General features: G+C 40.4%; 1 protein-coding gene across 10 annotated transcripts in view; it reads left to right on the plus strand.

The window, feature by feature from the left end:
- The window catches only part of SHANK2 (SH3 and multiple ankyrin repeat domains 2), a 688,250-nt gene that overhangs the window by 109,617 nt on the left and 555,177 nt on the right, over positions 1–23,456 (plus strand). For all 10 annotated transcript variants that reach the window (XM_075927688.2, XM_075927690.2, XM_075927695.2 and 7 more), the window contains 6 exons: positions 1,383–1,586; positions 4,776–4,847; positions 5,794–5,902; positions 6,198–6,349; positions 8,529–8,696; positions 18,586–18,702. In XM_075927688.2, coding sequence (XP_075783803.2) covers positions 1,383–1,586; positions 4,776–4,847; positions 5,794–5,902; positions 6,198–6,349; positions 8,529–8,696; positions 18,586–18,702 — 822 coding nt within the window. The remainder of the gene's footprint in view (positions 1–1,382; positions 1,587–4,775; positions 4,848–5,793; positions 5,903–6,197; positions 6,350–8,528; positions 8,697–18,585; positions 18,703–23,456) is intronic.

Below are 23,456 nucleotides of genomic sequence, written 5' to 3' on the forward strand. Positions count from 1 at the left end.
CACCCACAAGCTCATGCCCTGATTTCCTTTTCTGTCTCTGATCCCTGTGTTTCCTAAATAAAAATGCATGATTTCTGAACAACAGGATCTTTATTGCTTGTGTTGTATGCCAGGGCGATGTGTGTGTGTGTGTGTGTGTGTGTGTGTTCTACAGGTCAGTACATGTGATACAGGGGTTACCTTGTTAAGAACAACATGTTTGACTCTCAGATCGCTGTCTGGTCATCCACAAGACTGGTTTTCAAAGCCTCCCTGATTTATAGTGCCCCTCAATGTGTTCTCCTTATTTCTGTGGTGTCTGACTGCTCATAATTAATGGTTAGGCAATCTGCCTTGACCTCCCCACCACATCAGTTACTTCCCCCCTTACTTTCATAGATATTATGGAGCGCACATCAAGCAGTCACATCACTGGGACTGTTGCTTTCACTGACATCTAACTCAGTCAGTAACCTGCAAAACTTTGCCTTAAAAATGTCCAAAAGCACATTCCACCTCCATTCTACACTTGCTCAGCCTGTAGTTGAATTGCTCCTTACTGTTGTCCAGGCTGCCTTTGTTGGCAGAGGGATATATGTAAATGAAGCACTTCAAAAGTGCAAATGAAACCAGGATTTAAATATCCTGTGCTTGATTTGCATAATCAAATAATGATGCTCTTTCGAAAAAGCGCTATTTTGAAATTGAAACCACGGTCTAGATGCGGTTCTTTTGAAAACGGGGCACTTTTTCGAAAGATCCTGTAAACCTCATTTTATGCGGGAAGCTATGCTGGTCACTAGACCAAACCAGAATCAAAAGGTGTTTGAAGTCCCATTAACCTTCCTTCTCTGGATTGTTCCAAGAGATGCCGCATGCTCATACATGTTCTGAAAAAGAGGATATAATTTCTAATGTCTTAGAACTTGAGATGCCCTGTGTTTTTATAGTATCCCTGTGTTTGGTTTTGTTAAAGAACAGATATATGAAATGTAATCTCCTTGTTAATGCAGTTCTTTTTTTTAGACTTTAATTTAGTGTAGATTTGCAGCTTCTTGTGCAGAGAAATGGAGACAAGTAGCAGTTTATTTGTTTAATTTGTTATAGCTGATCTCATTCATTTTGAGCTTAAGTCATATGCTTTCTTCTTTTCCTCTTTGTCTAGAAAAAGTTGGATACACTATTGTGAACATATACCTGAAAATGAAACATATCAAATGCTGTTGTGGATGAGCAAAATTTTCTACTTTATATATGCAAGTGTAAATTATATTGCATTTGTATTTAATTAGTGTGCACTCTTTGCAGGCTCTCACAATATTACTTATATGTCTTTTTTATTTTACAGTGATCTTTATAAATCTCTCATAAGTTTTGTAATATTATTTTGTTTGACTTTACAGAAATGCATTAGATTTAATCCTGAAGCTTCGGTGTGGGTAGCAAAACAACGAATTTTATGCACTTTGAATCAGAGTTTGAAAGATGTCCTGAATTATGGGCTGTTTCAACCTGCCAGCAATGGGAGAGATGGGAAATTTTTGGATGAGGAACGACTGCTTAGGGAGTATCCACAACCAGTGAATAAAGGTGTTCCCTCTTTAGAGGTATTTTAATACAACTGTAATAGTTTTAAACTTTGCCATCTGAAACATTTTTATTTACTGTGTGATATTTAATATATAGTAAGTCTAGTTTGAGGTTTCTAAATGGATGTAAATTGCACTCAGGAAGTTGTGATCAAGAGCTGATCTTGAAGACTTGCTCATACAAGTAATGCTGTTTGTTCCAGAGGGGGTATTTTATGGATTATCCCTATAAAGGTTACAGGATCACGCCAATGATTTTCTGCATGAGGGTGTATCAGCTCTTTAATGCTAGAAACCTGTGAGGTTCCAAGAGGAGAGAACCTGAGGATAGGGGTTGAAGTCAGACTGGAAAGGAAGGGCACCCTCCACTCACTCTGCAATGATAGCTCCTGCCCTGTGGGGCTAACTTTGGCTCCCAGCTCTGGGCAGGAACAAACATGAGTGAGTCAGGTCAAACTACCCAGAGTGGGACCTACCATTTGGGAAATAGTGCTGTTGGGAACTGTTAAGAGGACACTAGCAAGCTCTGTATGGACCAAAAATGGTACTACACATTAGTGTGTTTTAGAAATCACTCTCCTATTTCCATGCCCCACTGCTTAGATAAGTCTTTAGTATGGCTAATCTAAATTTTGAATCAGGGAATTAGGGAATCAGGAATTAGGGAATCAGGAGGTTATCTTGAAATGTTTTTCTATTAAAGCTATTCCCTAACTTGCACAAATTATTCTCTAATTTTATATGTAGTGCTTCCTACAATGAGTCAGTAACTATTCAACTTTCTCAGGAGGAAAGGCCAAAAAGCTATAGCTGACAGGAAAAATTAGTGAAATTTACAGGTCTGACATCAATAGATTAACATTGGACTAAAATCAGATCCCTACTTATTCAACCAGTTGAATACTTAGGGTCAGTCTTTAATGTTTCTGCTATAACCTTGAACTAAGTAAATAATCACTATATTTAAGTCTACTGTTTTCCCCAACAGGCTTGTTACAGTACTGTTTTAACAATACAGAACATGTCAGCAGATTTCTTCTATGTACAATAAACAGTGAGAGAATCTTTTTTCTCTGTAGTATTCACGTCCATGGCATGGAAGGGATAAAAATGTTCTGGTTGAAAACAAATAGAGCAGAGTCAGGAAATAGGCTTACTACACAATACCACTGTAAAAGGCTTTAGACAAGTTATGGACTATGATTCAGGTTGCATCTACACTAGAACCTGGAACTGTGTTAGTGGATAGCTGTCTGGTAACTAGGACCCCTGACTTAGCTGTATCTGTAGTGTATGTAAGTACTAAATTGGCATAGTCATAATTTACAGCCAGATTCTTAGCTGGTATAAAAGACATAGCTTCGCTGAATTCAGTGAAATTCTGCTATTTTTCACTATGTGGGAATATGGCTCTATGAAGTCTATGCTACTTTTAACCTTCAGCAAGATAGCTGGGTGCATTTTACAAATGTGTCAGTCTTCTTGCATTTAAAGGACATTAACCAACTAAAAAGAAATTACAAAATCCTGATCTTCAGACCTTTTGCAATACAAATTCACTGTCCAAAAAATACATTGCACTCTTTTAATTCTACCTTGTAAACAAAGATCTATTTGTGTCTCTGTTCACAACATGTAATTACCAGTCCAGAGAGAATTGTAGCATGTTGAGAGCATGAACAGCAGTTACAGTAGAATCTTAATAAATACAAAGAGACAGAAATACCATAGAAAGCTAATATCAAAAAAGGAGGCGGGGGAGAATGCAGAGTTGTAAAGTATTTTTGAACTTCAGACATAAGAAAAGATTATGGGTCAGATAGTGAAGAAACCTTGTGTATTAGTACACAAGAAGCGTCCCCACCTCATGCAAACGTTTATTGTTCTGGGCAACTCATACTGCCTGGGTCATGGCTTAAACTGGTGTACAGTCTTATTCATTTATTAAGATGAAATAGATTATGCACCATAGTCTCTCTAGCACTCCCCCTGGGGAATTTCTGCTCCACGCTGCCCCCTTCAGGGAGATGTCATAAAAGCTACCATCTAGCCTTGTGAGAAGAGAGGTGGAGGTGAAATCTGCATTTAAAAATACACTATGGGGCTGTGCCCCCTGTTTGCTACACTCACCCATCCCCCTCTCTCTGGCAGCTTTTGCGGAAGAGAGTGAGAAAGGCATGCTGGCCAACTCCCCTCTCTCTGGCCAGGGGGAGGGTGCAGGACCAGGCTAGGGACAGGGTGTCTAGTCAGGGGGAGGGGGTAAGAGTAGGCTGGGATAGATGTCTGGCCACGGGGAAGGGATGGGAGTAGGCTGTGGGTGCAGGGTCTTGGTGGAAGTGATGAGTGAGGGGATTGGGGGTGCAAGGTCTCAGTAGAGGGTATGTGTGAGCGGGCTGGGGGTGTTGTATCTCAGTGAGAAGTTAAGTGAGGGAGCTGGGGATACAGGGCCTCGTCAGGGCAGTGAGTGAGCGGTCTGGGTGTGCAGGATCTTGGCAGGGCAGTGAGTGAACGGGATGCAGGGTCTCAGTGGTAAATATATATCATGTAGTAATGGTGACCCATGAATTTTCAGCTGCTCTGTCTGCTCTAGCAAGAGTCAGATTGGTCAGAATAAGTAAGAAATGGTCTCAGCTGAAGCAAAGCCAGTCCTATGTTCATAAGTAATCTTTATTCATTAACATCAACAGAACTATTCCTTTGAGTAATGATTTTCAGGAATAGGCCCTGTTTCTGAGGTTCAGAATCGTTCTGCTGATTTTTTTTAAATGCATGTTTTATATTTTCACATGCTTCTACAATTCCTTTTTCTGTCTGCAGCTGGAAGTGAAAGTGCTGAAATGTCTTTAGGGAAAACTCTTCACGTGGTATTTACAGTCCATTTGTGTAGATTCAGGGGACCAAACTTTTTCCTCATGCAATTTCATGGACTTCTTTATATTTACACCAGAATGAATTTGGCTTATAAGGATTACAGAATTGTAATAGTACTATTCCAAGCATTCTAACATCTTGATATTTATGATATTTATTTATGATATTTATTATATTTATTTATGATATTTATCTAAACTGTATTCCCAAGCTCTTTTTAGAAGTTTGCCAAAATCTACATTACTGTTAACAGATGCACTTTCTGATAATTTCTGATCTTTTTCACTATTAAATAAAATATGTATTTTTGACTTAATTTATCTGTTTCCCTGCCAGTTTCGATACAAGAAGAGAGTGTACAAACAATTAAATCATGATGAAAAACAGCTGGCAAAACTTCATACAAAGGTATGTCCAATTTACTTGGGATGAGAGAGAGTATCCATTTTCCGAAAGATAGTATCTGGCAGCAAAATACTAATGTCCAGATGCACAATGACCATTTGATTAGAATCCTTTGATTCAAATGACTGCACAGATTGTAGCCTGGACAGCCCTAGCATTGATCTTGCAGATGTCTGTTCATGTGAATAGTCCCACTGAAGTTAAAGGGTTTGCACGTGTGAGTCAAGCATGCAGAACTTGAGTTTATATTCAGTGCATCAGGGATTCTCACATTTCTTCATGGAGTAGACCACATCTAGCCAGAAGGTGTCTCGTGGACAAGGTCAAGCATCCTTGTGACAATTAATGCAGTAGCTTAAGGAGGAAAATATCATTTAGAGAACTGTCTAATGTAATTTAGCACCTGGAAAGTAAAGGGGAGATCTGTTCCAGGTGGCCAGATGAGCAGTCTGCAGACTGCTATTAAGTGTCCATGGATGGTGAGCAGTCCAGTAACTATAATATGAGAATTTTTCTTAGTTTATTTCATATGTTTGAATTTGCCATAAATTTAAAAGTCATTTTAGATGAACTTCATATAATTATATAAACCCAGCTAGTTTTCATTAAATTGCCAGTTTTATAAATACTGACCTAAAGGTCCTTAAAGGCACTCATATGGTGGATTATGATTCCCATTTCTGTCTGATTTCTTTCTGAACAGGATGTCTGTTAATTTTTCCCTGAATGTTATAAGCCGCATATTCTTATTTTTGTTTTTTTAATTTTGAACATTGCATTCCATAGAACCTGTGCTTTGAATGAATACCGTTTTAGAGCCAGATCATCAGCTGGTGTAAATTGGCACTGTTCCATTCATTATGGTGGTTATACCAGCTGAAGATCTCTATCATAACTGGAATATTCCTAATACAATCGGAGGAGTTTCAGTCATCACTCTTTGTTTCAGACTAATTTGAGAAAATTTATGGATCATGTTCACCATCTCTGTGTGGAAAAAATCACAAAGATGTTGGACCGGGGACTGGATCCCAACTATCATGACATAGAGAGTGGAGGTAAGAGATTAATAAAATCAACAGCATAAAGTAGTACATAACTTGGATTTACTGAAAAACAAAACCAAATCCTGAACCTGTTAAGTCTGTTGCCCTTAAAAGACCCAATCTTAGCAAACTCTATAGTTTCAGTATTTTGAGCAGACAAGCTAATATTTTATTATAGTCTTAGGAAAGTGTTTTATATACTTTGTAGTTAAGAGCTAACCATTAAAATGTTTTTGAAATAGATGTAAATACCTTTTTTTATAATTGCTCCTATATTGTTCTCACATTATATTCTTTTTGTCTTTAGAAACTCCACTAACTTTGGCAGCTCAACATGATAATACTGTAGAAGTAATCAAAGCTCTGAAAAATGGAGGAGCACATTTAGATTTCAGAGCCAAAGATGGAATGACAGCACTGCACAAAGCAGCTAGAGCCAAGAACCAAGTAACCCTTAAGGTAAATTCTTTCAGAACCAAATTATGCATTATTTTACACAGAACAATGTATAAAAGAATATGTTTTAGAGTTAATTATCATATTGTCATAATGGATCTTTTAATTTGTGCTTACTTAAGTATTTACCTGTAGGCTTTTGACTTTCAGGATTTGAATTCAACAAAGGTCCCTATCACTTTAGAAGCTTATGTTTCAAGACACCAGGGTAAAACAGATTCTAGGTTTACATTAGAAACCGTACAGTGGCCTAGCTGTACTGATGCAGTCATACCAATGTACTCATGTAACAGCTCAATGCCGATGGGAGAGAGCTCTCCGGTCGATGTAATTAAACTGCCCCAATGAATGGTAGGGATGTTAAATAGCAATTAATTGAATAGTCATGTAACCGCATCAAATTTTAGCAGGGCACTCCTGGACTCATTCTCACAGAGCCCCGTATCACCCTGCACTGCTGCCTCTCTGTCAGAGGTAGCAATGCAGGCTGGCAGGCTGGAGCTTGTCCGTGAGAGGAGCTGATTTAAAAACCAGCTCCTGCGCAGACTGGCTCCCACCTGATACAGAGGCAGCAGCATTGAGTGACAGCAGCCCCTGCCTGCGGGGGGCCTGAGCTCCCCATGGAAATAGATTGCACCAGCATCCCATGGAGCAGCCTCTGTCCCTGGTGAACATGGGCCTGCTGCAGAGAAAAATGCTGCTTTGCAGCAACCTCCGCTCCCCTCCCCTATACTGCTGCCTCTGATAGAGGCAGCAGCATTGGGCTGGGGAGGCAGCTCCCCCTGAGCTGGTACCGGCTCCTGCCTGCCCCTCCTTGCTGCCTCTGTGAGAGGCAGCAGAGGGGAGGCAGGCAGCTATGCAGAGCCGGCATGCAAGGAGAGCTGACTTAAAAGCTGGCTTCTGCCTGCCCTCCTGCAGTATCTGATAGAGAGACAGCAGCAAAAGGGGGGGAAGGGTGGAGCAAGCAGCTTGCATGAGCCAATACGGGTGGAGAACTGCCTTGAAAAGCTGCTTTCCACATATACTAGTTCCCACCTGCTTCCTCACTCTCTGTGCTGCTACCTCTCTATCAGAGAAAGCAGCATGGTGGGGGGCAGGAGTGGCCCTAGATGAGCTGCCGGCAACTGGCACCCTAGGTGAAACGCGCAATCGGTGCCCCCGCCTCCAAAGCCCTCAATGGCCATTTATCTTGGCACCATAGGCGACTGCCTAGTTTGCCTGTATTGACGGGCTGCCACTGGTGGGGGGAAGTGGCTCACGGGTTAAAAGCCAGCTCCCCTCAGTCACTGGCTCCCACCTCTCACCCCCTTGCTGCTTCTGATACACAGGCAGCGGGGGGATGCATGTAGTTGATAAGATTAACAGTTAAGTCTGGACTTATAATTAATCGTGTATTCAACTACATGTTGACATCCCTAGTGAACGGTAGTCGCCATGTTTGCAGGAGAAGCTCTTCCACTGACATAGTGCTACTCACACTATGACTAATGCTGGTGAAAGTTGCATTGCTCAGCAGGACAAACTCTTTTAGTAGTGTAGACATGGGCTTAACCTTGTGTACTGATAAATGGTGTAAGAGCTGTCTGCAGGAAATGAGAATAGTGTTGTTGTTTATGTATCTTTGAAAGTGAGTGCCAATAGCATAGATTACATATTTTATCTTTTTGATACTGGCCCTTTGTTTTTTCTTCCTGCTCAAACTGGTTTTGTTGAGAATTTTGACATTCTAGATTAAATCTTGTGTTTATGAAATTACATTACTTCCTTCTGGACAGGATTTCAAATTACACAATATTTTGGTAAGGCACACTGCAACTGAAGCTTGGCCAAAAATCACAACTTCATTAAAACACCCAATTTTTCAACTCAGTAACATGATGGGTAATGGGCAGTGTTTGCTGCTCATGCTGTCACTGAATATCTGTAAATCCCCTGAGTACCAAAGCCAGGACTTGTGCTATGATTCTTCACATAGTGCATCAACTGCCTGAATTACCTTGATCCTGTTGCACTGTGCCATAGCTCTTCTGAGGCTGTCTGTACTGCAGCCCATTCGGCCAGCTTATATAAACAGTAACCAAAAATGTCTCCTATTAATTATCACTTTGGAAAGGACTTTAAATATAGAGAGAGTTCTTCAGTTATTTGCTCAGACTTCTTTATAATTTATAATTACTTGTAGACTCTTTTAGAGCTTGGAGCATCTCCTAACTACAAGGACAGCTGTGGATTGACACCACTATACCACACAGCTATAGTAGGAGGGGATCCTTATTGTTGTGAACTTTTACTTCATGAACATGCTACAGTCAGCTGCAAAGATGAAAATGGGTGGCAAGAGATTCATCAGGTATGAACAATTATTCTTCATTAGGTTTTATGTTTACTACTGTGAGTCTATTAGGTCAGGATATGTGCGCTCAAGAGATTGCTTTTCCAGGATTTTGCATATTGTGTGGGACTCTGTAAAACCTTTTATTGGAAGATAATTAATTTATGTATAAAGGGATTTCTTTTTCTTTTGTTTTGTTTAGTACCATGGAGTTTGCTATTATGTGAGTAACTATCCAGTCTATTAGAGTTTTGCAGCAAGTCAAGTCTCAGAGTTTCTAAGAACGTAGTTGTACAGATTACTGCTCCAGCTGGCTGTGATTGCACATTCTGTTAGTGGGCTCTTGGAAAAGTATTCCTGGATCTTTCTTTTTCAGATGCTACTTTCAATTTCCTTGGTAATGTTGCTTGCTCCTTTATACCAGAACTACTTCAACCTGAATTATTGGTGGTAATATAATGAATATGTGGACACATGTCCTGCCTGGATGTGGAATTCCTTAAGCTGTGTCTACACAGTGGATCTGTTTTGGAGTACAAGGGATAAGGGACATTTTGGAATAGCCCCTTATTTCAAAATTTGGTGCTATGTAGTCAGTGCCAAATTTTGAAATAAGCTGTTTCAAAATAACATTGAAATAAGTTACGCAATTGTGTAGCTTATTTTGAGGTAAGGGTGCTGTGTAGATACACCCTTAGTGTGCTGTACAGAAGGATGTTTCTCACTGGGTTAACCCTAGTCAGTTCAGAATTTGAGTTTTGCTTTCTTCTAGAGAAAAAGTTTCAAATGACATCTCCCTTTTCTCAATAATTGGGTCTCCCTGGATGCTCTGCTAAAAGTAGTGTTCGGTATTTGGTAGTCAGATACATCTTCCGCCATCTGGTCCACATAAAAAAGTGATTTAAGGCCTTGTTTAACCTCAGTATGCCCCAGGCTTTTGAGCTTGCTAGTGGTGTAGCAAGATTGTTTTTCAGGTATAGCTTGTTCAGCTTTGCAAGAACAACCTGGAGTCTTTCTTTGGGAAATGATAGGCATCCTGTCATGGGATTCCAGAGGCCTATGCATGTCTTTCTTCCTAGAAATCCATATGATTTAGAATAGTGTTTCTCAAAGAGGTCCATGAAGCCACTCTGAGAAACCTGCTAATTGGCCGCTCTGCTGTGTTTATTTATCGGCTCTGCAGCCATGGAGCCTTCTGGTTTCCATTGGCTCTGGTTCTCTGTTTGCAGCCAAGGGGAGCTCCCCTTGGCTGCAAATGGTAAACTGGAGCCAATGGGAGCCACAAGGCTCCGTGGTTACAGAGCCAGGAAATAAACACACCAAAGCGGTCAGTTAGCAAGTGTCTCCAAGTGGTTTCGCAGACCACTTTGAGAAATACTGATTTAGAAAGATGCTTTTTCCTGAGATGTTTTCTTAGGTCATTTCTCCTGTGTGTTCTCCTGATAAGCCTGGCTGTCACAAAAACCTTCAAATAAGGCATTTAGCAGTAGTGTGCTTAAAGTACATGAAATGGAGTATTGAGTTGTGGCACTTTGAGTCCGGTCCCTGTATTAAGGGAAGAAGGTATTTAGCTTACAGGAAACTAGCATAAAACCGGTAACATCCAGCTTTGCTGGAATTTCCCTGTAGAAGGGTCTAATCTCTAGGCAAAAGTATTGGAATGATTGTTGCACACAGTTTGTGTTATGACCTTCAGATTTAGGGTCATTTTGTTGCACTAAAGTGAGAGAAGAAATGAAGGAAGCTCTGTGTGTTTGTATGTGTGCGCGTACACGTACATATGTATATATGTGCATATGCAAAAGATACAGGATTCTTTTCTTTGTATGCACTGGAATTTGAATGAAGAGATGTAAATTGTGCATAGGCCTTTTGCTTGATCTCCACATTTGATACCTGAATCTCTGAATAGTTGAGCACATTTACCTCCCACTGAAATTAACTGGATCTGATGGTGCTCACCTCACCACCTTGCCAGCTTGTACCTAAAACTTCCAAGGGTCCAGAATTACCATTGGCCTGGGGACAGTGCTTTGGAGGGAATTAAAATTTAAAAAAGCAGTAAGATTCCTAAGGAGATGCATCATTGATAGTGTAGAAGCTTCTTTTGATGCCCACGTACACAAGTATATTTGAAAATTCCAGCAGTTTCCCATGTTCAGTGCAATTATTTTCTCAATTTGACACATTTATAGTAATTATTCCTCTCATTAAAAGAGGGCTGTGGTTTCCAAAACTGTCTTCTTGGTTTTAATCCTAAATAAATCAAGAAAGTTTACATCTGGATTAATTGGGCAATCTGTGCTCAGTAAGCAACAATGGCAGTATTCCTCTCTGAAGTGTGAAAGATGGCAGTATAAAGCCATCCCATCTGTTATCATTTTTGAGAGATGTAAAGTGACTTAGGATACTGAAGAAGTCATTTGTCACAGCTTGGTTCCACACTTTTACTAGTATAGTCATTTAGGCTCAGATTCACAAAGATATTAAGCTCCTAAATGGTAGATTTAGGTACTTGAGCCCTATTTCCAGCAACCACTAAAGTCCACAAAACTCACGCTCAGCTGCTGTCTAATCCTAAATTCATTTGGTATGTAAATATTCACTGTAAAAAAAATCCCTAAGCACCTGTGCTTCTGCCCCATGGCATGGGCTCCGTTACCTCCCCTTGGACATCTCTTGCCTATGCCCCAGCATGATCCACAAAACTGTATTTGTTTTTCATTTTTACAGTGCAAATATTTGTAGTAAAAATAATATAAAGCAGGCAGTATGAACTTTGTTATTCTGTGCTGTAATTGAGATCAATATATTTGAAAATGTAGAAAACCCATCCAAAATATTTAATAAATTTCAGTTGGTATTCTGTTGGTTAACAGGGTGATCCATCATTAATTATGATTAATTAATTAACTGTGATTAATTGAGATTTCTTTCAGTTAATCACATGAGTTAACTGCGATTAATCGACAGACCTGCTAATTAATTATTTATGGAAAGTGGAACAGCTTTAGCAGAAGAACATGAGGCAGACCTACAGCAGAATAGCTGATAACCAGTTGTTAGGGCACTGTACTGGGAGGGTGGCAGACCCTAGTTCAAATCGTTTCTCCCCATCAGGCAGGAGTGCGTGTGTGGGGGGGAAGACTGAACCTAGGTCTCCCACATCCTAGCTGCATGCTCTACCTCCGGTCTAAAAGTTGTAAGAGGGATGGCATTTTCTCCTCTTTTGTGTGGAAGTAGGAAGGGCCCTAACTCACCTGGCAAGAACAGTCTAGGCAGGCAGTGCGGCTGTCTTCCTGGGGGGTTGCAGCACTTTGACCTGGGTCTGCCGGTATTTTCTTTTCCCAGCTCGGAACCTGGTGCACACGTGACGAGGGTGGGAAGAGTGGCGTGGGAGTGGACTGGCACTTTAATTTAAAGGGGCAGCAACAAAATGTTCCCAGCGTTTTTTTTTTTTCCTCAACAAAAGTTTTCCTGGCTCTAGGGGTCGCGAACGAAAAAAGGTTGAGCACCACTGGTTTAGGCACATAAGTCACCTACTTCTTGGAAGTGGAATCTCGGCTGTGGATCACAAGCAGAAATAGGTGTACTCTGAAGATCAGATTTAGGCACCTAACTCTGTGAGAAGGGTGGGGTATAGCACATCTGTCTCATCAACATCTTCCATTGAGTAGTTACGGCTGCTCCCTGCCTAGCATGCTGGCTTTTGTGAATCACGTTCTTAGGTCCCTATCTCTCCTCATATGTTGTATAGGCACCTAATTCAAACTTTGTGACTCCCATTATAGGTCCAGTGATTTCTTAGATGCCTAAAAGTTAGTTGTTACAATTCTGAATGTTATACTCCCTAAATCCTTTTGTGGATCTGGACTCTTGTGACTAATTTTCACAGAACTCCGTTGAAGTAGTGTCAGAGGCTGGGTGTCCAATTAAAGGGAGATGCACTAAGCCATGCTTGTGATATAGCAACTATCCACCATTTGATCTTGATCTGGTGGCTTAATTATCCTTTGAGACCCAAGCTGTGAAACACTCAGGGAAGACTACAGAGAGAGAGAGAGAGAGAGAGAGAGAGAGAGAGAGAGAGAGAGAGAGAACTCTTCAGGAAGGAGATCCATGAGAGAGGAAATAGATCTCCTCCTCCTCTCTCTGGGAAGAGCATGTTGAAGAGGACCCCAGGGATGGAATTAATCCCTGTTGTGGTCCCTGTAAAGAGGGAAAGTCCCAGGAGGGGAGCCCTGTGGATCAGTGTTCCTGGGGAGGAACAAGGAGATGATTGGACTAGGGAGAAGCATGAGCCCTTTGGGAACCAGAGGTGTTTTAACTACAGGGTACTGGGAAACGGTAAAAGGGGTTTGAAGGTAGTAAATGGCCCAGGGAAATTGCAGCACATATAAAAATAAAGACCGTAGCTGCCTATCATGGGATCTCTGGGCCAGCAACTCAAACAGAGAATAAGTCTGTGTTTTCCCTAGCAGTCCTAAGGAAGGGGTAGGCATAAACCTTCTCCCAACATAAGGATAGCTGAACTGAGGTGGGGAGGAGCTGAGGAGTGAGCCCAGAGGCTGACTCGAGGAGTAGCCCGAGAGGGCTGAAAGGATTCCTTGGGACATTTGGACTTTAGTTGGACTTACGTTACCTTAGAAGAGATCTGGATTAGACACGATTGAGCTGAAAGGATAAATTGTGGACAGAACAGGCAATCAGAGTACCAAACAGCAGATCAAAAAGGGGTGCCATAGACAAAGATTCCTGCACACCATTACATGACATTGAGGCAAGCTACAACAGTCCATCGAAACACATATAAGGAAGCATTAGCCTCATTTTACTGATTAGCAGACAAACACAGAGGGCTAAATACAGCTCTATTATAAACAGTCATTTCTGCTGCTTGCTTAAATGGGAGTGTTCCCTTATTTCATAGCTGATTTTAGCGCAGAGATGGAGTGACTTGCTCAAGGTCATGTAGCAAGTCAATATTAAAATTGGGATTAGAACCCTGGAATTCCAACATTTTAGTCCATTGCCTACCTGCACTCACTAGCTGGCTGACTATTGGAGAGGCAGGTGCCTGCCTCTGAATTCTGGATTTCAGTATCTGTCTATCCTAACTTAGACTGTACTTGTGAACAAATATACATTATCTTTTGCAGTGATAGATTTGGGCAATATATGCTGTTCTACTTGCTCCTTGGTGAATAATATTTTGCTGATGCCTTGTTGAATAAAATTTCCCTATTTTATTCTTAGTTAAAGTGTTTTTCTCACTACTTGGGCAAATAGATCATAATGAATAAACTGCTTAAAATATTTTCCCCCTTTCTGCTTGTGAATGATTTGTGACCAGAGATGAGAACAATGATTCACTAGTTAGGGGCACTAACCTTGGACTTAGAAAACCTGAGTTTATTCCCTGCTCTGCCATTGGATAATTGTGTGATGCTAGGCAGGTCAGTTAGCCTCAGTTCCCCATCTGTAAAAAGGGGATAATAGCACTTCCCTACCTCACAGCAGTATTGAGAGGATCAATGCATTTAAAATTCGGAGATTTTCATGTACTATATTAGTAGGAGCCAGATAAGTAGCTAAGACTGTGTTTTTTCCCTTCAGATGTATTAATTAATGAAAACAATTCACCAGATGACTTTTGTGCATAATTCATGGCCTCATTCAATGAGCAATTCATTCCATCCATTGAGCATTTGAAATTTGAGCAATGTATCTTGCCAAATAATTCACAAGTTTTTGCTCTTTGGATTAAAGTCCGACCCTCTGTATGTAGCATCTCTATAGTTTATTGTTGAATCTAAACCATGGTTTACTGAGTTATGTTTTGTAATGATTTTGACTCTTCTGTATATAATACATATTTCTTAAATACACTCTTGTAGTTCTTGTGCTCACAGTTGCGAGGAAGATATTTAGAAGGAAACAACTTTGTAAAAAATAATTGACTTAAAATACTTTGGCTAATCTAATTCTCTGACTTATACTCATTCTTTAAAAGCAATGTTCAGAAATCAGATCATCTTCAGTGCCATCTAGTGTCACCTTTTCAAAAAAGCTTGAAATTTTTACTCTAATGCTCATAAACAGAAAATAAATCATTTCAGTCAAATATGTAGCATATTAATTTTCAGGTTCAAGATTTTTAATTGTGGTTTTTGCAGGTGAATGAAACCTTTGTCTTGATTTGTTGCACACTGTGTTAGTATGAGTAACAAACCCATGTTGATAGGTAAATATTTCCAAATTATGGATTTTATTGTATCTTAGGTTGCTATCCTCCGGATTCTTAAGCACACATTTAATTTTATGCAAACAAAGACTCCCATAGTTTTCCACTTTAATGTGCAGACTTGGCTCATGTATATGTTTTTTGAAGATCTGAGACTTATGTCCCAATTGGGTCTCTGTTGAAGCTAGTGGGAGTTTATTCACAAAGCTTCAGTGTTAGGTGGATCAGACTCTTCTTCAATTTCATATTTACTATATTAAATATTACATAAGAATGGCACTACTGGGTCAGACCAAAGGTCCATCTAGCCCAGTATCCTGTCTGTTGACAGTGTCCAATGCCAGATGCCCCAGAGGGAGGGAACACAACAAGCAATCACCACGTGATCCCTTTCCTGTCATCCATTTCCAGACAGAGGGTAGGGACACTGTTCCTACCCATGCTAGCTAATAGCCATTGAGAGACCTAACTTGCATGAATCTATCTAGTTCTTTTTCGAACCCTGTTAAAGTCCAGGTCTTCACAACATCATCTGGCAAGGATTTCTACAAGTTGACTGTGCACTGAGTGAAGAAAAACTTCCTTTTGTTTGTTTTAAACCTGCTGCCTATTAATTTCATTTGGTGACCCCTAGTTCTCATATTATGGGAATAAGTAAATAATTTTCCTTATTCACTTTTCCCACACCAGTTATTATTGTATAGACCTTTATCATATCCCCCATTAGTCTCCTCTTTTATAAGCTGAAAAGTTCAAGTCTTTTTAATCTCTCTTCATATGGTACCCGTTCCAAACCCCTAATTGTTTTTGTTGTCCTTTCCTAAACCTTTTCTAATGCAAATATATTTTTTTTAGATGAGGTGACCACATCTGTACACAGGATTCAAGATGTGGGCGTTGCATAGTTTTTATATAGAGAGATATTTTCTGTCTTATTCTCTATCCCTTTTTTAATGATTCCTAACATTCTATTTGATTTTTTTGACTGCTACTGCACTCTGCGTGGATGTTTTCAGAGAACTCTCCACAATGATTCCAAGTTCACTCTCTTGAGTAGTTGCAATCAAATGAGTCCCCATCATATTGTACATGTAGTTGGGATTGTTTTTACAATGTGTATTACTTTACATTTATCAACATGACATTTCATTTGCCATTTAGTTGCCCAATCACTTAGTTTGGTGAGACCTTTTGAAGCTCTTCACAGTCTGCTTTGGTGTTAAGTATCTTGAACAGTTTGGTATCATCTGCAAATCTTGTCACTTCACTGCTTACCCCTTGTTCTAGATCATTTATAAATAAATTGAATAGGATTGGTCCCAGGACAGACCCTTAGTTGCCTCTCTCCACTTGGAAAACATACTATTTATTCCTACCCTTTGTTTCCTCTCTTTTAACCAGTTATCAGTCCATGAAAGGACCTTCCCTCTTATTCCATGATAACTTACTTTAATTAAGATCCTTTGGTGAGGGACCTTGTTAGAGGCTTCCTGGAAAACTAAGTATACTATATCCACTGGATTCCCCTTGTCCACATATTTGTTGACCCCTTCGTAGAATTCTAGTAGATTAGTAAGGCATGATTTCCTTTCACAGAAACCATGTTGACTTTCCCTCAACAAATTATATTCATCTATGTGTCTGACAATTTTTTTCTTTACTATAGTTTCAACTAATTTGCTGGGAACTGATGTTGGACTTAGCAGTCTGTAATTGCCAGGATCACCTGTACAGGCCTTTTAAAATATTGGTGTCACGTTAGCTATCTTTCAGTCATTAGGTACAGAAGCTGATTTAAAGAATAGGTTACAAACCACAGTTAATAGTTCTGCAATTCCACATTTGAGTTATTTCAGAACTCTTGGGTGAATGCCATCGGGTCCTGGTGACTTGTTACTTTTTATCAATTTTTTTTCCAAAACCTCCTCTAATGACACCTCAATCTGGGACAATTCCTCACCCAAAAAGAATAGCTCAGGTTTGGGAATCTCACCAATATCCTCAGTTGTGAAGACTAAAGCAAAGGATTCATTTAGCTTCTCTGCAATGTGACTTTATCATCTTTGAGTGCTCCTTTAGCATCTCAATCATCCAAGACCCCCTCCCCCGCCCGATTGTTTAGCAGGCTTCCTGCTTCTGATATACTTAAAAACATTTTACTATTACTTTTTGAGTTTTTGGCTAGCTGTTCTTCAAACTCCTTTTTGGCTTTTCTTATTATATTTTTACATTTAATTTTACAAAGTTTATGTTCCTTTCTATTTTCCTCACTAGGATTTGACTTCCATTTTTTAAAAGATGTTTTTTTATCTCTTACTGCTTCTTTTACTTTATACCATTAAGCCACGGTGGCACTTTTTTGGTTCTCTTACTGTGTTTTTAATTTGGGGTATACGTTTAAGTTGGGCCTCTACTACGGTGTCTTTGAAAAATTTCCATGTATCTTTCAGAGATGTTACTTTTATCACTGTACCTTTTAATTTGTTTAACTAAGCTCCTAATTTTTGTGTAGTTCCCCTTTCTAAAATTAAATGCCACAGCGTTGGGCTGCTGAGGTGTTTTTCCCTCCACAGGGATGTTACATTTTATTACATTATGATCACTGTTTCCAAGTGGTCCAGTTACATTTACTTCTTGGACCAGATCCTGCTCTCTCCTTAAGACTAAATCAAGAGTAGCCTCTCCCCTTGTGGGTTCCAGAACCAGCTGCTCCAAGAAGTAGTCATTTAAGCTATTAAGAAATTTTATCTCTGCATCCCATTCTGAGGTGATATATAGCCAGTCAATATGAGGATATTTGAAATCCCCCACTATTATTGAGTTTTTTATTTTGATAGCCTCTCTAATCTCCCTTTGCATTTCATAGTCAGTATCTCCCTTAGCATTTCATAGTCACTATCACTACCCTGATCAGGTGGTCAATAATATACCCCAACTGCTATATTCTTATTATTGGAGCATGGAATTACTATCCATAGGGTTTCTGTGGAACGTTTTGGCTCATTTAAGATTTTTACTTCATTTGGTTCTACATTTTCTTTCACGTTTAGTGCCACTCTCCCCTCAGCGTGACCTATTCTGTCCTTCTGATATATTTTGTACCCTGGTATGACTGTGTCCCATTGATTGTCTTCATTCCATCAAGTTTCTATGATGCCTATTTTATCAATATCCTCCTTTAATACGAGGCACAGCATAATTTTCAATTCAAATTTCCTTTCCATTTTTAAATGTTTTGGGGCCAAATAAGGCACATAGTGTCAGCTGCTGCCCATAGCATCCAAATGTGGGTCCTGAATCCTTCCTGTGATAAACATAGCAACAATGTAGAAACAGCACTTGAGCTCTTGCAGAAGGAGATGTACCATTTACTTACTAATGACTGGTTTAATAAGATATAGGAGCGCTGTCTTTGGAGGGTCTGAACTGTGCTGAAAGAAGGGTTATTTCATGATGGACCTAAGGAGGAAGAAATAAAGGAAGAGAATGTTGGGGATGGTGTCTTTTGGTGTTTCTACTGGGATTTTAGAATTACATTGAATAACTGGGAATTAGGTTATAAGGGTGTACCATATTCTTCTATGAAGAAGTGTGTAATTGGAATATTTACCTGATACAGTAAGACTATATAGTAATCAAAATGTTAAATTCATGTCTTTATAGGCTTGCCGATATGGACATGTCCAACATTTAGAACACTTCCTATTTTATGGAGCAGATATGGGAGCACAGAATGCCTCAGGAAATACAGCATTGCATATTTGTGCCCTTTATAACCAGGTTAGTTGTTATTCTTCTATAGTGTTGTATTTCTGTGCCTTTGTGGAGTTTTTTTTAATCTTTCATTGATATGTACTAAGTAGAGAGAACAGGAAATGAAATTTTCTTTCTGTGGAAAATCTTGCGTTTATGAAAAAATTCCAATTGGAATGAAAAATTCAGAAATGGCAAGTTTTCATGGAAATAAATTTTAGAAAAAAATTGAGGCCAACAGAGGAGCCAGGAAACTACAGAGGCTTTCTGACTGTTTACCGGAAACTATGAAATAAGAAACATTTACTGAAATACTGAAGAAAAATTGTCTATATTGACTATGCAAAGTGGGCCTAACTGTCTACTGCCTTGTGTCTTATGTAGTCATTTACAACTTTGTAAAGTGAGTGAAAATATAACTATTTTGATTTCATAGCACTTTGCATTAGGTTTGCATAGGTGTGAATGAACTCATACAGATAAGATCCAGGTTTGGATCTTTATTTGATAAAATTGATGGAATTGTGTACATTCAAGTTGGAGATCAGCATTAACTATCAAAATCCATTACAGAACATTTTAATTCCTCTTTGAGAATGGATTTTTGTTAATCTATTGGGTCATATTCTTACTTTTCCAGCACTAGTGTAAGGGCCAGATTCTGCAAACATACTAGTATAGGATATTGTATCCCTAAGTACAGAGTAAATCCATCAAACTCAATGAAATTACGCTAATCTATGCTGAAATAAGTCAGATCAGCATGTATATCTAGGGGTTCCCTTTCATCCATCCAACACTGAACTGGCTCAAGTCCCCACTCAGTAACCTTGGGAATTCACTCCCCCCCCGCCTCCCACCATCCCCTCCCCTCCCCCTCGGGTGCCTCTGAGAGGCAATGCCTCCCCACTCACAAGCACAGAGTCTGAGTGTGGAAAAAAACCTTTCAATGAAAGAGGGAGAGAAGTAATGTGGCATTAACTTGGGAAAACACCACAGAGTTCATAACCAAACCAGGGATAAACATCCCAGCTCAGGTAGGTTTGGCAATGTCCTTTGCCTCTCAGGCTCACAAGTCCAGCAATGTAAGTGTCTATTCATATGCCCAAACTTTCTCTGCACCCCACTCACAGTTGCTGTCCTTGGTCAGGGCAGACCAGAATTCACAGGTGATCTGCAGAGTTCATCTCCCATCCTGAAGGAGGTGGGTAGGAGGCATCTTACCCACTCTGCTGATCACTCACCAGCCACCTGCTGTCTGGTGCTGCTTTGCTGCTGGCCACTTGCCACTGTTCCCGCCAGCTTCTTGCTCCCCAGCTGGCCACCTGCCGCTGCTCCTGCTGGCCGCTTGTTCCTGCTAGCCGCCCCACTGGCTGCCTGCCTGCCAGCTGTTGCTACTGGCCTTGTGATGGATTTGGCTCTGGGCCAAACCTAGTGATTTCAGCTTCTCAGTGATTTCAACTCTTGGCCTGCAGCACACTCCATCCAAAAGATTCCAACATTCACAGGAATAATTTTAAAATAATAAAGAGACTCCTTATGGAGTTAGAAGGAGGTGTGGGGGAGGGGGAAGAGAAGCAAAACAGGTGGAACCAGTCTTACAGCTCATGCCTGGAGGATATGTAGCCTGCTGGTTCAGAGCTCTGCCCTCTCTCCCTCCCCCCCCCCCCCCCAATTGACTTCAGAGAGTCTGGAAGAGAAAGCCTTGTCCATTTGATAGTCTTTACAATGATAGTGTCTCTCCTTTGAACTGAGTTAAACACAATCTACTTTTCTGCATTCCCAGTAATTGTGAGCATTGGTGGTTGTATTTTAAAATTCCTACATTTAAGGCTAACATGGTTTGTGACCCGCAACCGTGAAATGAGATATAATTCTAACAATTGGATATCTATCAGGTCTATAGCAACTGAACTGGATTTACATAAGCACACCCAGGATTTCTTTCCAATTCCAGCATGAACTGTATTTAAATAACAACAGTTGAATACCTTATAGGGTAAGCAACTGAGTGAGCATAATCACAACCAGGATTCCTCTCCCATTCCAGCTGGCTGTAATGGAAGCATTGATTCAGACCCTGCTTGCATCTAATCGTTACTGATTAGTTTACTTTTCTCCAATAATAAAGCCCCAGTTCAGCAAGGCATTTCCACAAGCCTAAATTGAAGCATGTGAGTAGTCTCACTGACTTCCATGGCACTGCATGCACTGACCGTAAGAGAGACTATTCAGATACTTGAATTTAAGCAAGTTTTCTAGGCTTCAATTCGATGAGGCACTTCATGACTAATTGATGGGAAGATAACAAAAGCAATAGTACACTAGTGTAGAGCCAAACGTTGCCCCCACTTGTATCTGGCAAAGGGATTGAGTTGTAAGTGATGGCAGAATTTGACCCTGAGCAGATCTACTAAATAAAAGAAATCAAGGAAAACAGAGCTGTACCTCTTAAACTATAGCTTTCTATCTCTGCAGTGTTTTAATAATTATGGGCCAGACTGCAGTGAGTGGCTACACAGGGGCTGTGTCTACATTGGCACCCTTTTCCGGAAAAGGGATGCTAATGAGACACTTCGGAATTGCAAATGCCGCGGGGGATTTAAATATCCCCCGCGGCATTTGCATGAACATAGCTGCCGCTTTTTTCCGGCTCGGGGCTTTGCCGGAGAAAAGCGCCAGTCTAGACGGGATCTTTTGGAAAATAAACCCTTTTCCGGAAGATCCCTTATTCCTCTTAAAATCAGGAATAAGGGATCTTCCGGAAAAGGGTTTATTTTCCGAAAGATCCCGTCTAGACTGCCGCTTTTCTCCGGCAAAGCCCTGAGCCGGAAAAAAGCGGCAGCCATGTTCATGCAAATGCCGCGGGGGATATTTAAATCCCCCGCGGCATTTGCAATTCCGAAGTGTCTCATTAGCATCCCTTTTCTGGAAAAGGGTGCCAATGTAGACATAGCCTAAGGGTTTAAAATGCCATCAATGATGCTGAGTTGGCTATGCAAGATCTATTCTGATTTTGAATCCAGACATGAGGCAGAGAGCAGAGATTGAGTTTCTGATTCTATTGCCTTGCATGCAAGTGCACAGAGAGAAGGAGGGAGTTGGCAGAGCCTTCCATGTATGAGCAAGCAGCACTAAATGGACAATGGGAAAGTTATAGCCTACTCTGCCAGGGTCTTAAGAGGGGCTGGAAATCAGAGGGATATTCAAGTTGAAGTTCTTTCCGGAGCTGCTACTGGAGTATCACACTTTCTCAGGACTGACAGTAAACTCTCAGTCCAGTCATCTGTTGGGAGTCAAGTTTGGCTCCATTATGTTTGAGTTGTAATCATAGCAATGAGCTGCCACTGGTATGTCTGCTTTCCTACAGCCTCTTGTTTTGAATATCTGCAAGTGAATTTCAAAGGCCAAACCTGCTTCTTTATTTAAGTGAATAATGTTGAAAGTTTAATGGGACTACTACTAAGTAGAAGGAAAACAGCGCTTTGTGCTTTTATTTTCACATGGGTCATTTTATAACATTCCAGCACTGTGTGTATTAAAACCATGTTAGGACACTGTGCATGTAATGCTACAATGAATTAGAAAAACACAAGTCATAAGGCATGCTTGTAACTAGTAAAACATCTGTTAAAGCAGCTGCTTCTTAATTAATTACCATCTTGATTGAAAAAGCCTTGTCAAAGCAGATTTCTTCACTTCCTTTGGTATGTCTAAAATATCTTGACTTTTTCAAAGGACGTGATTTTTGGAATAATTTAACATTTTCAAAGATCAGCGTGGCTTATTGTTCAGGAGTCAATTAATATTAGTTATTAGGAATCCAGTTATGCAAATCCTTACTTCTGGGTGTAGAGCTTATTGTTGGTTGAGGTATTCAGGTATCATGGCAATGAGAGCTGTACTAAACAGAGTGTTCATGACTATGTCTGGACCCGCTGTTGTCAGTAGAAACATGGCCTAAGAGGACATAGGTGCAAGCACAAGTCCTGTGTGGTGAGGTATAGAAACCCCACAACTGGTCTGGAAGGGGTTAAGTGACAATACTGAGCCCAGGTATCTAGACCCCTCCAACCCTGCAGAGCATGCTTTCCTAAAGAAGGGGTTGAAAAGGGAGCAGCTCACGTCAGAAGGGGGAAAAGGACTAAAGGCTTCTGACAAGGGTGCTGGAGAAGCCTACTGAGGAAGTATGGCTATATGCTGAGCTCAGCTGGGGCTGACAGCTTGGTTACTTTTTCTTTTCACTTATCTGGAACTGAAAGTGGGGGAAAGAAAGGCAATGGTAGGAAGTGACTCAGGAAAAGTAACTCAGAGGGCACTTCTGGGGCCAGACTCTAGGGCCCGGGGTTGAACATGGTGGAGGAATTCGAACCACCTACTCACCTCACTCCACCTCTGATTAAAGTAAGACCAGCATTGTAGAATTGACCCACCTGGAAGGGGTATCAGCTGTGCTAATTTCTTGGCCACCTAACCCACCAAGGACTCTGTTACAACTTATGAACAATTTATGAGTTGTGATGCTAGCAGACCAGGTGCCAGCTCATGTCAAGGCTCCCATATCTCAGCTAATACCGGCAAATACAGAGCTGGAGTTAGTCTGGCTTGACTGTGTGTTAATATAGATAAAATAGGTATTAGTATTCTAAGAATATGTTTAGTGTTTAGACTTTGAATGCTTGTGTATTGCTGCCTGCATTAATCTCACTTATAACATCAGTGACCCATATTGCAAGGTAATATTTAAGTATTTGTATTGCCAGCCTCGGTTACAGAGTAAA

Source organism: Pelodiscus sinensis, chromosome 5 (genome assembly GCF_052426305.1).
Source record: "Pelodiscus sinensis isolate ZL-2025 chromosome 5, ASM5242630v1, whole genome shotgun sequence".
Taxonomy (NCBI): domain Eukaryota; kingdom Metazoa; phylum Chordata; order Testudines; family Trionychidae; genus Pelodiscus; species Pelodiscus sinensis.